Source organism: Labeo rohita, chromosome 10, assembly GCF_022985175.1.
Source record: "Labeo rohita strain BAU-BD-2019 chromosome 10, IGBB_LRoh.1.0, whole genome shotgun sequence".
NCBI lineage: Eukaryota > Metazoa > Chordata > Actinopteri > Cypriniformes > Cyprinidae > Labeo > Labeo rohita.
In genome coordinates this window covers 4,785,379-4,802,242 of record NC_066878.1, presented here as the reverse complement: position 1 = coordinate 4,802,242, position 16,864 = coordinate 4,785,379, and the positions used below count along the sequence as shown (strand labels likewise).

At 36.4% G+C, this 16,864-nt stretch overlaps 1 protein-coding gene across 3 annotated transcripts in view; it reads left to right on the top strand.

Annotated features, from left to right (window-relative positions):
* Positions 1 to 16,864, top strand: part of stard13a (StAR-related lipid transfer (START) domain containing 13a) — a 39,921-nt gene that overhangs the window by 1,074 nt on the left and 21,983 nt on the right. Inside the window, exon 1 of one of the 3 annotated variants that reach the window (XM_051121312.1) lies at positions 2,914 to 3,274. The exons of 1 other annotated variant lie outside the window; for it this stretch is intronic. In XM_051121312.1, the coding sequence (XP_050977269.1) occupies positions 3,100 to 3,274 (175 nt within the window). In that variant the 5' untranslated portion in view covers positions 2,914 to 3,099. Of the gene's footprint in view, positions 1 to 2,913; positions 3,275 to 10,036; positions 10,203 to 16,864 lie in introns of those variants that run through there. One more of the 3 variants, XM_051121316.1, reaches the window with a different exon arrangement.

The following is a 16,864-nucleotide window of genomic DNA, read 5'->3' as shown; positions in this document are numbered from 1 at the left end:
TTGTTCAGGGTGATGGGAATCGCAGGTTAAAATGCTGAAAATATAGCAAAATATTTCAGAAATAAGCAAAATTAAAACTGAACTTGACATCCAGCGATCATGCGGTTTTGTTGTATTGAAAAGAGCAGTTTTGGTCCACATTAAAGAAGTCTTTCAAGTTTTGAGCATCCTAAGGATGCTGAATTACATGAATGATGTAATGAGTGATAATGGGTACCTTTTTTGAAAATTGCATTTAAAATCCACTTAGTTCAAAAGTCTAAAGGGGCATGTGAATGGTGCATTAGAATATTTTAGTGACCTATATTGTGCTTGAGAATCTTTCTTTGTACGCCTTAGGGAATAAAGTAATTTTAGTAAAATTTAGCCCATTTTAACATGAATGGCAAGGCTCTGTGGACTCCTTTGTGGCTTTAAGTGAGGAAATGACAGGAAAAGTTCATTTAAAAGCAATCTTGACTCCTGAATGCAGTACAGACACTCCTCTCTCTCCTTCAACCCACTAACCTCATTCTACTCTTCTCAGCCCAAGGATTCATTTCTGCTCCAGCACTCTTACCTTTTATCCTTTGGGTAAACATCGCATATATATAAATCACATATATATTAGTGGATTTTAGTGGATATTGAATTTTTGGACTCTTGTTACTGATTAAACATGTGGGATTACTGTAAGCAGTGTGTAAGCACCATGAACAATTCACCTCTGGTTGACCCGCGCTGGATATAGCTCGTAAGCGAATGCCCGTAATGACACGGGTTTGTTTTCATGGATCAAGTTCATGTTTAGGTAATTTTGGCACAGCCCTTATGTAGGTGTCTTGGCTGGGCTGAATTCTCCAGCAGTTATGCCGCCTGAAGGAAGTCCTCAGCTGAACTGAGTGAATTATGAATGCCTTTGCATTACATGGCCACCAGATGGCAGTCATCTTCAGGTTCTCCTCATGCTTCAACAGTGTCTTTCCAGGCTTGTCCATGCATGCTTTAAATACTCAAGGTGGGAAAATCTACAGGTTGCCAGCATACAAAAGAAATGTGCCATATTTTTTTCTCTGAGTTTTCACGGTTCAGTAGAAATGTTTGGTCAGGTCTTGAACTGTTGGTTTGGTTTCTCCATGCTTGACATGGTGCTGTGTGCCTTCTCAGTTTGGAGTTCACAAGAACAAAGTGTTTTCTGAGCCTTTTTAGTACTTCTAAACAATATTTTATTTTATTATTGTTTTATTTTATTTTATTGAGTAATTTACATTTAACATTGTATTTGAAAGACAATTTTGACTAATTATTGTGTAAGTATTGAATAATATGCCTGATTATTTTAGCTTAAACTGTAAATAATTAGATCTTTTTTGTCTATGATTTATGAACAATAGTTACAGAACATAATGAATTTTTTTTTTTAAGTTTTTGTGTTTTTCAGCAGATCTGCACATATTCAGAAATAATCTTATCCTGTATAATAATTTACAGGATATTTAACGTTTTTTAAAACTTTTATTACTTTTTACTTTTTCACAGTTTATTTTGCAGAGTGATTTTTATTCTAAATAAATATAAAGTATATTTAAATTTTTACAGTTGTCAAAAATCATTATATACACGAAAAGTTTTTGAACAGTAAGATTTTTAAAGCTTTTTTTTTAAAGAAGTCTCTTCTGCTCACCAAGCCTAGATTTATTTGATCCAAAGTACAGCAAAAAGAATTACATTTTGAAATATTTTTTTATTATTTAATATAACTGTTTTCTATTTGAATGTATTTTAAAATGTAATTTACTCCTGTGAAATGATCCTCCTGATTTGCTGCTCAAAACACATTTATTATTATTATGTTGACATTTTCTTTCATAATTTAATTTTTTAGAATTTTTCAGGTTTCTTTGATGCGTAGAAAGTTCAGAAGAACAGCATTTATCTGAAATAGAAATCTTTTGTAGCATTATAAATGTCTTTATCATAATGTTTGATCAATTTTAAGCATCTTTGGAAAATAAAAGTATTAATTTCTATAATTTTTTTCCCAAAAAAAATAAAAATACTGACTCCTAACTTCTGAATGATGGTGTATATATATGTATATGTGTTACAAAAGTTTGTGTTACATCATTTAATATTCCTTTTGGATCTTTCTATTCATCAAAGAATCCTGAAAAACTCAAAAAATAATAACAATAATAATAATAATAATAGTAATAATAATAAATGTTTCTTGAACAGCAAATCTGAAAATTTAGCTTTGATCACGAGAATAAATTACATTTTAAAATATATTAAGCAGTTGGTTTAAAGAGTAAAAATATTTCACAATATTACAAGACAATATTTGAGATCAAATAAATGCAGACTTGGTGAGCAGAAGGGAATTCTTTAAAAAAAAAACATTAAAAAACCTTACTGTTCAAAAACTTTTGACTGGTAGTGTAATACAATCATTCATTTTATTGATCCCTAACAATCACCCAAGTCCAACCAAATGTGAGTAGTCGTGGTGTCTTGACTTAAACCTTATTTTGAACTTATCATGCTTAGCTACCACAATCTGTATTGTTTCTTTGATTTTGCTATGCATATTATTCTCGACGATTCTGATTTGAAATATTTAGCAGATGTCATTGAGATCTCTGAGGATATTGCTTCTCTTTCTGACAGCTGTAAAATCTCTCTCTTTCCCACTGCAGTTCACTTTTAAGATTTCTTTTCTAGCGTAAGATATGTTGGATGGTGTTTCCCCCAGGGGCACCATTCATTTCTCTTTTCTTTGGCTGATACGCCTACATACACACACATACCCAGACTGTACTTGAGAAACACACTCTAAAATCACTCTGAAGCAGGTTTTTGGCTGACGTTCAGTTGGCCGCACGGTGCTTTTTTACCCTCCCATCCCTATTGGCTCCTCTCACGGTCACACGACCATTAAGTGGGTGGTGCAGATGAAAGTGTGCACTCTGATCAGAACTGACTTCATGCCTAGGTGTGTTTGGATCCGCATATTTGTGAGTGTTCAGTGAGTATATGTATTTCAGTGCATATTTGACTGTGTGTGAAAGTTAAGGGAGTTTGAGGAAGCAGTTTTGAGTATCTGTGGACAGTGGAGAGATGGACGCAGTGTTGACTGACCTCATAGATGAGTCCATGGACAGTGAGTGTTTTGGAAGCATGACTCTAGAGACTCAAGACATATACCTCAGACTGGACAGCCACCGCAGGCGTTCTGGACTTCGCCTGGCCCGTATCATCGCAAGGCAACAGCTCTTGAAGAGGATATCCCAAGGTATGAGTGGTGCTTTGGGTAACGGTTCATACTATATCAGCATTTCCTCTTAGATTCTTCTCTTAATTTAACATTATGGGCAATACAATTAGAAAACGAAAAATATAAAGTCATAGATTGAATTGGAGAACATGATAATGCGAGTTCATATGGAAATCTGTGACTTTTGATTGGTATATTAGCAAATTGAGCACAGTTTGAGACATGGTTAAGATTTCTGAAACTCATATGTGAGCAAAAGTGTCTAGTGAAAAAACTGAGATATTAAAGTGTTTCCATATGATGCTTGATTTTGAAATGTCAGTGAACTTTATGATACCTTCAAGCCAAACATAATGCAGAGACGTTATTAAAAGTTAAAAAATGTGGCTGTTTTATTTTGTGCTCTTGTTTATGTGAATATGAAGCACTTTGCTCTCAGCTTTGACGTGTTAAGCCGATCTTCTGTTTTCAGTGATAATACAGGCTATGAGACAAAGTTTGCTTGTGTTTTCTGGATGTAAAGAGTCTTTGTGTTTCTAGCACTAGAGAACATCCTGTCCAAATCTGAAGTATTATCCACAAATCGGCAGCCTTATTAATGAATAACCCTTTTATACTTCAAGCGTATGATGGCACAACACATGACGGGTGTATGTCTGTATGTGCAGTACTTGTTTCAAAAGGTTAACCAGTGTTTTGCGTTCTTGGAAGTCTAGCTAGGTGGTTTGTTTTGGTTTGTCTGTTCGTTAAGTACTGAGAAGCATATGTAAACGTACAAACGTGATTTGTTAAATATGTTTGCAATAATACTACTGATGTTTAGCTTTGTTTTGACAGTGAAATGCTTTAGAGGTCAATAAAAATGCAGTCTGTGGCAGCTTTAGTTTGGGTTGGAATCTGCTCACGTACACACACTTTCTCTCGCTCACACGGCTGCAGGAATGTTTGGACTGCATGCTGGTTATTCTGTCATCTGGCTCGTGGAGGTCTGGACGGCTGCAGAGCTGTGGTGAAATCTCAGGCTTGTCCAGTCATGACTGTGGCATGTGGATGCATATCATACTGAAGGATATATTCACCTCCATCTGCTGAGACAAAATTATTTAAAGTGATTTATATCCCACACTTAATGAGATAGTTTGACCCCCACTGCACTGAGGGCTACTGCATGGGAGTTTTTCATTTATTTGACAGTTGTTTCATTTCTTAAATGGCGAGACCCAAAAGTGCAGGAAATTCAGCTTTCAGTTTTTTTTTAGATTCTCTCTGACTGTGTCTCAAATCTTAACCTGACCTTCTTTTTCCTGACTGCAGACTAAGTGTTAGCAGCTGTACTGTGAGTCGGGTCCAAGAATACCCCATTCCATCAAAAACTGGGCCTGGTGCCTGTCATCCGCAGCATTTTGATAAAGCAGCTCTGCCACTGTGAAATGGTTTGAGCTAAATGTGGACTAAAAGCGGATCGAAATATGATCTTATCTTAATTTCAGTCCATTTAATTATGTGTCTTGACCTTGCTTCAGTACAGCATAAATATTTTTTTTTTTGTCAGAGAGAGGTCAAAATATATCAGTTTCTGTTCTGATTCACAAGGTCTCTATTTGATTTGAATTTTATTTACAGGCTCGTTTATTTGAATATGATTCCACTTCACAAGCTCTCTATTAGAATCTGAATTGATTCTAATTCTGTCACGCTCTATTCTTATTCAAAAGCTCTCAGTTTAATTTGATTCCACTTCACAAGCTCACTGATTTGATTTCAATTTACATGCTGTCTATTTGATTTTAATCTGAATTGAGTCTGGTTCTCAGTCACTCTCTATTCTTATCCACAAGCTCTCAATTTGATTTGATTCCACTTCACAATCTCTTTTTGATTTGAATTAAATTCACATGCTGTCTATTTGATTTGAATCTGATTTGATTCCGGTTCTCACTCTCTATTCTTGTTCACAAGCTCTCAATTTGATTTGATTCCACTTCACAAGCTCTCTATTTGATTTGATTCCAGTTCACATGCTGTTTATTTGATTGGAATGAGATTTAATTCCGGTTCTCAGTTACTCTCTATTCTTATTCACAAGCTCTCTATTTGATTTGATTTCAGTTCACATGCTATCTGTTTGATTGGAATCTGAATTTATTCTAAACCTCAATCACTCTGTTCTTATTCACAAGCTCTCAGTTTGATTTGGTTCCAATTCACAAGCTCTCTATTTGATTTGATTTCTATTCACATGCTGTTTGATTTGAATTAGATTTAATTCCGGTTCTCAATCACTCTCTGTTCTTATTTACAAGCTCTCAATTTGATTTATTTTCAGTTCACATGCTGTCTATTTGATTGGAATCTGAATTTATTCTGATCCTCAATCACACTTTATTCTTATTCACAAGCTCTCAGTTTGATTTGATTCCACTTCACACGCTTTCTATTTGATTTGATTTCTATTCACATACTGTTTATTTGATTTGAATCAGATTTAATTCCGGTTCTCAATCACTCTCTGTTCTTATTCACATGCTTTCAATTTGAGTTGATTCTACTTCAGAAGCTCTCTCTACTTGTGCTATAAATTATACAGGGCAGTGCTTCAGACTGATTCAGCCTGGCCTTTTTGAAGTATTCATCATTCGGCTCAAATAAGTCATTCATTTTTAATTCATCAAAAGAACCAGCACATAAGTGTCATCTCCCGACCAATATATTGTCTTTTGTATTCTACGAAAGAAAATCACAAATCAAGTCTGGAACAACAATATGAGCAACAACTATACCAGAATTGTCATTTTTCAGAGAATTGTTCATTAATTTGTGGTTTGCAGCTGTGACAGTTACGTACAAGCCTGCCAAGGGCTTTCATATTATTTTTGTATCGGAAAGCAAAATACTTTTCACCTAAAAGCAGTCCTCTCCCACTTACAGCATACCTTAGAGATTCCTGACTGCACGTAGGTTGTGTCTTTATAAGGTAAACTGCCAAATACAAAATAAGTTCTAAGTCTATTTATTTTTCCTCAGTACATTTTTGCCTCATTTCTTACACGCAGTAAGCAAATAATTGTTAGAATTATACAAATATGTTTGAAATGGGTCATGATCGGTGCCCTTATCTAACTCTTGTTTCTTAGTATCCACGGTGGATTCCTGGATGCTGAATATGTGCATTTGTCAGATCATGAGCTGCTGTGGCATGCGTGCGGTTGCTCAACATCAGTTAGGGGGATAGGGTTGGGCTTCAGTGGGCCAGTGATTCAGTTCACCCAACAATCATCTCCTGTCCATAGAGCTAAGCATTTATCAAAACAAGGACAGACTGAAGGTGGGAACTATCTATGCTATTTTTTGGAATAACATACTGTGGTTGAGAGAGTGGTGGTGGTAGTTTAAACTAGATTTGAATGGAATTTCCTGAAGGTATTGCAATAAATTGCAAGGCAGCATTTTGTAGTAAAATGATCCAAAGAAGGAGAAGAATGTCAGAGGAATGGGTTACAGAGAGAATGGACCCAGGCCATTATGACATCATCGCATTGTACAACATCATCATTGGCAAACAGATTTTGAATGCTGAACGTTCTATTAATGTAGATCAAAGATTTTAAAACTTGAATAGTTTCTTAAAAAGATAGTTCACCCCAAAGTGAAAATTCTGTCATTAATTACTCACCCTCATGTCACTCCAAACCTGTAAGACCTTCATTCATCTTAAACACGAATTAAGATATTTTTGATGAAATCCGAGAGCTTTCTGACCCGGCATAGACAGCAACACAACTGACACGTTCAAGGCCCAGGAAGGTAGTAAGGACAGTGTAAAAGCCTTATGGTTTGGAACGACATGAGGGTGAGTAATTAATGACAGAATTTTATTTTTGGGTGAACTATTCCTTAACGTATGCATTTGATTATAAAGCAAAGTCAGAATGAAGGCTAATTTGCAGAAAAAGTGCAGAAAAGTGTGTAGAAGATAGTGTGTAGAATGCTGTTGATGAGTGATTTGCAAGCTCTAGAAAGATGGAAAATTAAGATGATTCAGAATTATTGAATTGTGTGAAAAGCATCATGAAGAACCAAGGCATAATCAAACACTATGGTGGTCCTGCACTCTCACTAAAAAATGTACAAAAGCTGTCACTGAAGTCTGTATTTTTTTTCAGAAGGTACACCCTTGTACCTTGTACATATTATTATACTAACCTTTAGACAGGGTACTGCTGAAATGACAGCTTTGTACCTGTTTTACTGAGAGTGTATGCATTATTTGTGTGTATATTAACTTTTTTAATATTTGCATTTATGGAGTTTGTTTTAATAAGATAGGGCGATACTAAGCTGTCCAGTTTATTTCTTATTTTAGATGGTTTCAGTGGGCTAGCACCCTGAAGTTTCTGCCTTGCTCATGGTTGCCCTCTGTTGCTTAAAAGCGGTATAGTCATGCATGTGAATCATAGAAAATATTATTTGTGACCTGGACCACAAAACCAGTCATAAGTAGCACTGGTATATTTGTAGCAATAGCCAAAAATACATTGTTCAGGTCAAAATTATTTATTTTATGCCAAAAATCATTAGGATATTAAGTAAAGATCATGTTTCATGAAGATATTTTGTAAATTTCCTACCGTAAATGTATCAAAACTGAATTTTTGATTAGTAATATGAATTGCTACGAACTTTATTTGGACAACTTTAAAGGCGATTTTCTCAATATTTAGATTTTTTTGCATCAGATTTTCAAATAGTTGTATCTCCGCCAAATATTGCCCTATACTAACATTAATGGAAAGCTCATTTATTCAGCTTTCAAATGATTTATGAATCTCAGTTTTAAAAAATTTACCCTTATGACTGGTTTTGTGGTCTAGGGTCACATTACTAGTGGTGTTTATTAATGCTATTACTTAAACTGTTTGAACTAACTCATAAGTATTATAATTTCACACATTATTTGTTCTTACCATTGGTTCAGTAGACACGACTGATACCTGAAATCGTGCAGCTTGTGCGATTGGATAGATAATTTTCCCTGGCTTATCTAGAGAGACATAAAAACCTGAATTTATTTAATGGGTCAGTTAGTAACACCCAAAACTTAATTGCAGCTGCCTAGTAACCAAACAGAACACCCTTGCAACCACATAACACATGTAATAAATATATATGGGATAATTTTTGTGCCAATAAGAATGAACGTAACTTTATAAAACTGAACGTAACTTTCCAAGAAACGATCAAAAATATGCCACTGCAAAAGAAGAAAAACACAATGAAAATGAAAAAATGAACTCAGTCGCACAAATTTAACATGCTCTTCAAATATGCTTCATTCTTTGTTAATGATTTTCAAAGAATCGTTTTCGCGAATCATGGATTCTGAATGCGTTGCCACAACTTTCGCTTACGCTTCACAAATTTTCGTTTGCTGCTTTGGCACAAACCTCTCGTGGGGGCGGGCTTAACAGCGATCTACTCTGATTGGCTAATGAGCTTTTGATGGACAGTTGCTCTCTGAACTGGAAGCACGGACCCATAAATAATCCCATAAATATACACCTTAGCATCTCCATAGTATTGTGGCATGTTTTGCATTGCTCACAATTTTCTCACAAAAGCATAAAATCTATCAACTGCAATTTTAGCAGTTGTCCAATTAAAAGTAGCCTGCTGTTTATATAGTTATTCTTTCAGTTCTGACTGTTGATTCTCTCATGCCATACGATTCCTGCATTCCTCTGTCTGCCACTGCTGTCTTTCTTCCCATCACACACACAGCCTCACACGTGCACCCTCGTCGTGTTCCCAGAAGAGAATGTGTGAGGACTCTGGGGAGTGTGCCCAGAGCCACTTAGCCCACACTTGACCCTCTGGTATCTCTCTCTCTCACACACACAGCAGCTTTCTTTCTCCTCCGTTGTTATTCTTTTGTGAACCATTCTTCTCCAGTGTTATTCCTCCTCCTATCGTTTCACCGCTCGACTGCGCAAGAAAGACAGGAAAAGACAATAACAGACTATAAAACAGTTCTTTAACGTGGGGGTTCACAAACTTTTGGATGGCAAGGATCCTCAAATATCATCATGCTCTTGTGAAGGAATCCCTTAAATATAAAGGCAGCTATATATATTTTAAAGAGGTAGTCACCCAGTAATTAAATTCTGTTGTTAATCACTCACCCTCATGTCATTCCAAACCAGTAAGACCTTCGTTCATCTTCGGAAACACAAATAAAGATAGTTTTTGATGAAATCCAAAAGCTTTCTTAGTGTAATTACCATGATCATGGCTCAGAAAGGTAGTAAGGACATTTTTAAAATAGTCCATGTTACATCAGTGGTTCAGCCATAATCTTATGAAGTTAAAAGAATACTTTTTGTGTGCAGAGAAAACAAAAATAGCAAATTTATAAACCAATTTCTTTTCTTTCTTTGTCAGCAGCACCACATGCATGCGTCATAATACTCATTTGGATTTTATTTTATCACTATAATAATTATATAGTTTTATATAGTATTATGTAGAGAGAGAGAGATTTGTTTTAGCACTCTACCAAATTTTGTTATTGTCTGGGAACAGGCATTCCGACAGGTTGCATCTCCAGCTGTGAGTGTGTGTGTGTGCATATGATCGATGGTGCCCTGAAGGTAGCAGCACATGCTCATTTTCTCACATGCTTATGGGTGAGGAGGGGGACGGGGGGCTGAAGACTGTACATACTCCAGCTGTTTCGAGAACTGGAGGGGAGGGCGGAAGAGGGACTGGCACATAAGCGTTACAGTCAGGAGGTGAAGTGCAGAGAAAGCGAAACATACAGCTAAAGTCAGTGGCGGAGAGGAACAGCTCTTCTAAAAGACAGACAGAATAAATCAGAGTGTCTGATGGGAAACTCCACTATGGTTTTAAGATCTTACCCATAACCACAGCCGTCTGCCGATGCCTAGAGGTACCAGAATCTGTATTTTCAAATTACTCTGAAGCCCGAATGGCTCATTTTTTAACTTTATGATATGCTGCATGTCATTTGGTCATTTTAAAATAGCGTAAAATTAAAGTTAAAAAAAAAAAGTCATACTGAGCTAAGTTAAACATTTGTTTTGTTAAGTTGTTTTTTTTTAACTCTGTTTTGAAATCATGCTCTTAGGTCTCAGTTATGTTTTATGCTTTAAGCATTGACTTTGTCTCTGATGTTTCTTTTAAAATCACTTGGGTTTTTTTCCCAGGAGCAAAATCTAATGCTTAAGTAAAAGTATCCATTTGCTTACCATCTGAACTCATTTCTGCTTAGGAGAAAAAACTGAGATGTTTAAGGACTTCCTTTGTGATTTTTCTTTCTTATGGCGGACCATACTGAAGGAATTTCAGAGTCATGTTTAGTTAAACAAGAAACTTCCTTATGATCCCAGAGGATGGATGTTAAATCACTTTAGCATGTGTGGGAAAATGGCACTGGTCCATAAGTATTTGTGTGTGTGTGTGTGTGTGTTGTATTAAATGTGCATGCTCTGATGAGCAATACAGGAACTGTCTGGAGAAAACCCATGGAAGGGATGTATGTGTGTGTATGAGTGTGTGTTGTGGTAGAAATAATCGAGATGAAGAGTAGACACGGGCTGAATGTTTGTGGGAGAGTGTGCATTACAAAGCTCAAAAAGGATCATAGTTTTACTGCCTTGGTGGTCTGAGAGTCAAGTTCACATTTGTTTAAAACACACACTCGTAGACACCAAAGCACAGATATGCAAACACAACTTGCCTCTCATTGACACAACTAATAATTGAGCAGTAGCTTTTTGAGTATTTTAATATCATGAACGTTTAATTAAGGAATATATCACATTATGAAGTGAAATGTGTTGCAATTCATGTTGAGTGTAAACTAAACTGCTCTAGAGCTGTTGGTTTAACTCTGTTGTGGATTGTGATTGAACATTTGTACTATGAATCCATGAAGTGTTTGTGAGAGTAATGCAAGTGTTTTTCCATTGGCAGTGTGGACTGATGTCTGTGGTGTACAGGTGTGGATGTTTCAGAGCTCTTAAGAGCACAGCAGGACTGCTCTGTTATTACATGGCCTAATGAGATTACTGTTAAACATTTGTGATTCAGATACAGCTTTGAATGTGCTGTAGTACTCGCATTCATCATATCTTATAGCTGAACAGCATCACAAAGATTGAGATTGCACACTTTGCATGGCCTAAATATGTGTGTTTGAGCATTTAAGTTAAGGCAAGACACGACATGCATATCATGTTGTTCTTCAGACTAGTGACAAGAAAACATCCAAATTAGGCATTTGAGATTTCAGCTACACTTCATGTTTTTAAAGGCTATTTTACCTCATGCACTGAGCCAGAAATCTCCACTTAAGTAGCACTTACACCAATCTTTCCAGTTTTATTGATATCCATATTCCAAAGGTTTTTTTTTTTTTTTTTGGTTAATTTTCTGGTTGTTGACAGTATTTTCTGATTACTGAGTGATAAAAAGAGACTGCTGTAAAAATATGTAACGCTAATAAAAAGGTTAGGAGAAAATAAAGGTGCTTTAAAAGGTTCTTCACAGCGATGCCATAGAAGAACCCTTTTTGGTTCCACAAAAGAACCATTCAGTCAAAGGTTCTTTAAAGAATCATGTCTTTCTTACCTTTTTCTGATCTGAAGAACCTTCTTTCACCGCAAAGAAACTTCTGTGAAACAGAAAGGTTCTTCAGATGTTAAAGGTTCTTTATGGAACCATTTAGACAAAAAAGGTTCTTCTATGGCATCGTAAAGAACCTTTATTGTCTAACTGGTTCCATAAAGAACCTTTAACATCTGAAGAACCTTTCTGTTTCACAAAAGGTTCTTTGTGGTGAAAGAAGGTTCTTCTTCCTTCTTGGTTACTGCTGCTATGTCTGACAAGCCATGCCGCTCTCACGCCACACATCATGATATCATTCAGTGAAAAATACATTGCGGAACAAAGAGGAAACTAAAGGTGTGTTCACACTTGTAGGTCGGTTCGTTTGGTTCATTTGGTCTGGACCAAAGAGGAAAATGATACATTTGGTCCTGGTCCGCTTAGTGTTCACACTGACATTTTTGAAAGTGAACCTAAAGGCTGTTCACAACCTGATTGGTCTGGTTGAATGACGTATATTTCGTGACGGAACTCACCGAACACTCCAAACAAAAGAAAAAAGGTGCGTTTGACTTAAAGTGGCACTGCGGGTGTATGACATCAAAAACCCATTCACTGATCGGTCTGCTCAGCTCTGCTTTAAGCGTAGTTGTTTAGAAGTATTTGGTCCATGTTGCGTTTATATTTCATACAAACTGCACCAGAGTTCATTTGGAAGCAGACCGAGGCCCGTCTTTTTGGCAGCGTTCACACTTACTTAAATGAACTACACTAACAGAGCAATCGCACCAGAGTTCGTTTTAATCAAACCAATTATGACAAGTTTGAGCACACCCTAAAAATGCTCCGACAGTAATGTGTAATGACAGATCACTGTAGCGCCTCAGTTCAGGAGGCACGTGAACCGATCATCTTTTTATATTTACTAGTTAAAGCACGGAATAAAATAAATTAACATCAGAAGGTGTTTTATTTCAACGGCAGAAAGATGTCAGTACACACCATTTTCAAGTTTAAGTCCACTGAAGTTAAAGGAGAAGTTCACTTCAAGAACAAAAATTTACAGATAATTTACTCACCCCCTTGTCATCCAAAATGTTCATGTCTTTCTTTCTTCAGTTGAGAAGAAATTGTTTTTTGAAGAAAACATTTCAGGAAAGTTCTCCATATAGTGGACTTCAAAGGTGCCCATGAGTTTGAACTTCCAAAATGCAGTTTAAATGAAGGGCTCTTAACGATCCCAGTTGAGGAAGAAGGGTCTTATCTAGCAAAACGATTGGTTATTTTAAAAAAAAATTGACAATTTATTTACTTTTTAACCTCAAATGCTTGTCTTGGTTAGCTCTGCGTGAACTCTGTCCATTCCAGTTCAATACAGTTATGGTATGTTGAAAACATTTTTTTCTCAAACTTTAAAATAGCTGTTTTACCTTTTTTTGTGAAGGATGTTTGACCCTCTTTGTGTGTTCACTTTGTAAACACTGGGTCAGTACTTCTGCCGTGATGTAGGGTGATTTTGAAGTAGGAGGAGAAAATGAGATGGGAGTTTTTTGACACACCCTAAACTGTACTGAACCGGAATGCACAGAGCTCACGCAGAGCTAGACAAGATGAGCATTTGAGATAAAAAAAAAAGTATATAAAGTGTCAGTTTTCTTAGAAAATAACTGATCATTTCGCTAGATAAGGCCCTTCTTGGCTGGGATCATTTGGAAACCCTTTGAAGCTGCATTTAAACTGCATTTTGGAAGTTCAAACTTGCAGGCACGACTATATGGAGAAATGTTTGTGGCAAAAAACGTAATTTCTTTACGACTGAAGAGAAAAAAACATGGACATCTTGGATGACAAGGGTGGTGAGTAAACTTCTTTAATCTACTCTCCTGTTTGGTTTGTTTGTCAGACAAAATAGTGGATATCGGCATTATGATTGGTCAGATCACCTGTCAATCAAGCTCCCTGCAAAGGGTCAGTTGACACTGAAAGGTGACAAGCCTTACACTGCAAGCTGATGAGTTGATTGTTCCGCATTTTAATATGCCTCTGTCATAGAGTTTTTAGATGGATACTTTGTTAGGTCAAACTTAGGTCAAGTACACACTGTGATCTCTGATCCAGTTTGTTTGCTGGCTTCCATGGCTGCAATACGCTGTGATATAACCGCCAACTGGCTACACGTGGTTCCGAAATACTATTGGCAGTGGGAATCACACAGAACGCAACACAGACAAACATTCTGATACGGAACATACTTTTCAAAATAGAATAACTGACTATAGCATTGTTTTTCAGAGAAATAAGTATGTAAACTTAGAATGTTTACTAAATATCTGCAGAAATATAATGCTTTAATAAAGTCAAAATGTGTCGATGTGTCATTATCGTTATAGTTGGTGTGGACTTGTAACGATCATTAAAAATTTATAGTTATCATCCCAGGTGTGAATGGGCCCTAAGGCTGCATGTTTTACTTGATTGATTTTGCTATATTAATAACTTTTTAAATACAGGATTGTGTTCAGTAGCATGCTTTATGCTTTACTGTGGCATTGAAATTGTGAAACTGATACTGAAACTGATATCAACTGCTGAATTATGGTATTAATACAAAAGTCACATTGGTCATCGTCCTTAACAAAACGTTCTGCTTACAGTTTCCACCTTTTCACTTTCAATACAATAAAACAACATAGTTTTTTGCAACACAGTGTCCTGGTTACTTTAAAAAGAAAATACACATGAAATGTTCTCATTTTTGGCTCCAAGTTGGCCTTTTTGACTTTGACTTTAAAGCAGGAATAAAAGCAGAACTAAAAGAGCAAGAAAAAACAGAAGGAATGTAAAAAGCTGAGAGAGTCATTTGTGGGCCGAGGTGACTTTTAAGGACACAAGACCTGTGTTCTTATATAATCAGAGGTCTTGCCTGCTCAATCAAAACAAGAATGCCTTTGATTGTGCCCCACGCCCCGTGGCATCCAGGCTCTGCATGGCATCCGTGCCTGCTGCTCTCTCTCATGGCGCACTGCCTGTTGTCACGTCGAGGTGATCAGGAATGCCTGGGTCACGAGGGGCTGCGTGTCCTGACTGCTGGGATTAGATGCCATAGCAGCGTAACACTATGCAGAGGTGATCGCCGTGTGTTTGTTTGTGTGACATTTTTTATCAGGCTGTTTGTGTTGAGTGTGAGACTTTGGCTGACTCATATTCTGCATGCTGCTTTGCCTTAGGTTGTGTCAGGGTTTATTGTTTTGGGGACCTTTTGTGTTTTGGTTGTTGGCGGGGGACATTAGATATTAGCGGAATGTGTTAATTAAACCCATGACTTCACAGCAGTTCTTTATTCCCATGCCTTGGACTCAGGCCTACCCAGAATCCCCTCTGAGCTTTAGAAGGTCCCAGAGTCTCTTTAATGTTCTGCAAAACAAGCCCAGTGGTTGGGCTTCATTTGAGGGCTTCATTAGAAGCCATGTTACTACTGATCTTAGAACAGTGCAGGGTTTTGTTGTTGTTGTTGAGGTTAACCAAGTGTACATTTTAACTTTTTTAATTTAAATTATAATATAACGATTTTATATATTTAATGTACATCTCTGGTTTCAACATTATTTGTTCTTCAGACATTCCTCTTTAAAAGAAAGGAAGTATCATATTTTTGCAAAGTGACCCACATTTGGTTTTTGACCACTGAAAATATGTACAATTTAATGATTTAGTCTTGGAGCAATATTGAAATTCCAATATCTTTGGAACCGAACTACGTAGGGCCTTAAAAATGATGATGCTAAAAGGAAAGTTTGTTAAGACCCAATATTTAAAAGGGCATTGAAGATATCTTGAGTTACAGGCATGCAAACTTTGGAGAAAATAACTTGAAAAGTGCTGTTTTTGAATGGTCATTACTGGCACATAATGGAACAAAGATGGCTGAAGTCAACTGATTTTACTAGCAGACCTACCAATCTCTGTGTAAAAATAACATGATGCTGCCATCTTTCTTAAAGACATTTTAATTTGGCTTGATTCTCATGTGAAAATTGCCATTTTTGACCCCCTCTACAAAATAGTTGATTACTCAGTAAATATTCATCCATGACATTTAATATTTTGGCTTTCAACACTATACATGTTTATCTTTCTTAAGAAAAAATATTAGCTGAGGACCTCTGGTTGAGTTGACACCCTAAACCTTTTAACGGTTGTATATTTTGGTGTAAACTGCAGACAAATGTGAATTGTTGGTGATGCCGGCTGAAAAGAAAGTCATTTTTGGAGACATTTTTGGAGTCATTTTTGGAGACATAAGATATTATATAATATTTTGATGTAAGATGACATTTTTTTTCTATAGTGTCACTGATTAATTTTTCTAAATATTATAACGGACATGTATTAAAAAGGTCATTTTGACTTCATGTTGACTTGATATAATGTTCATCACCAGTATAACATCATCAAAATTCACAATTTTATTACCAAACCTCAGTAGATGTTTAAGAACATCACAAATACTCATGTAATCTAATGTTTTATGCATGCTAATAATAACTGCTAATTACACACCATTTCACATTAAATTCCTCCGTCGCTTGCATGGACCTGTCATTTGATAATCAACTCCTTGTGCGATCTAAAAGCCCAAAGATTTATTTAACTCTGTCTATGCGAACAAACAAACAAACCATTAAAACAGAAGAAATATCCACAGCGGTGACACGGGGGGCTTTTCCTGCCTGTGACAGCATGCTTGGCTGCCCCCACTGAGCACCGTTTCTTGATAGCAATGTTTGCACTGTAAAAAGGCCCCGTCGTGTCTTTCTCTAATTGCTTCCATGTGTGAGTGTGATTCTGAACGCTAAGCATGCTGAACTAGTAATGAACACTGCTTTTTGGTGGTAATATGTAACATACAAGGAATTAGTATGTGTAACTTTCATTTAATTTAAGTGGTAAAGATGTACTTTTTCCACATCGATTTAGTTACTT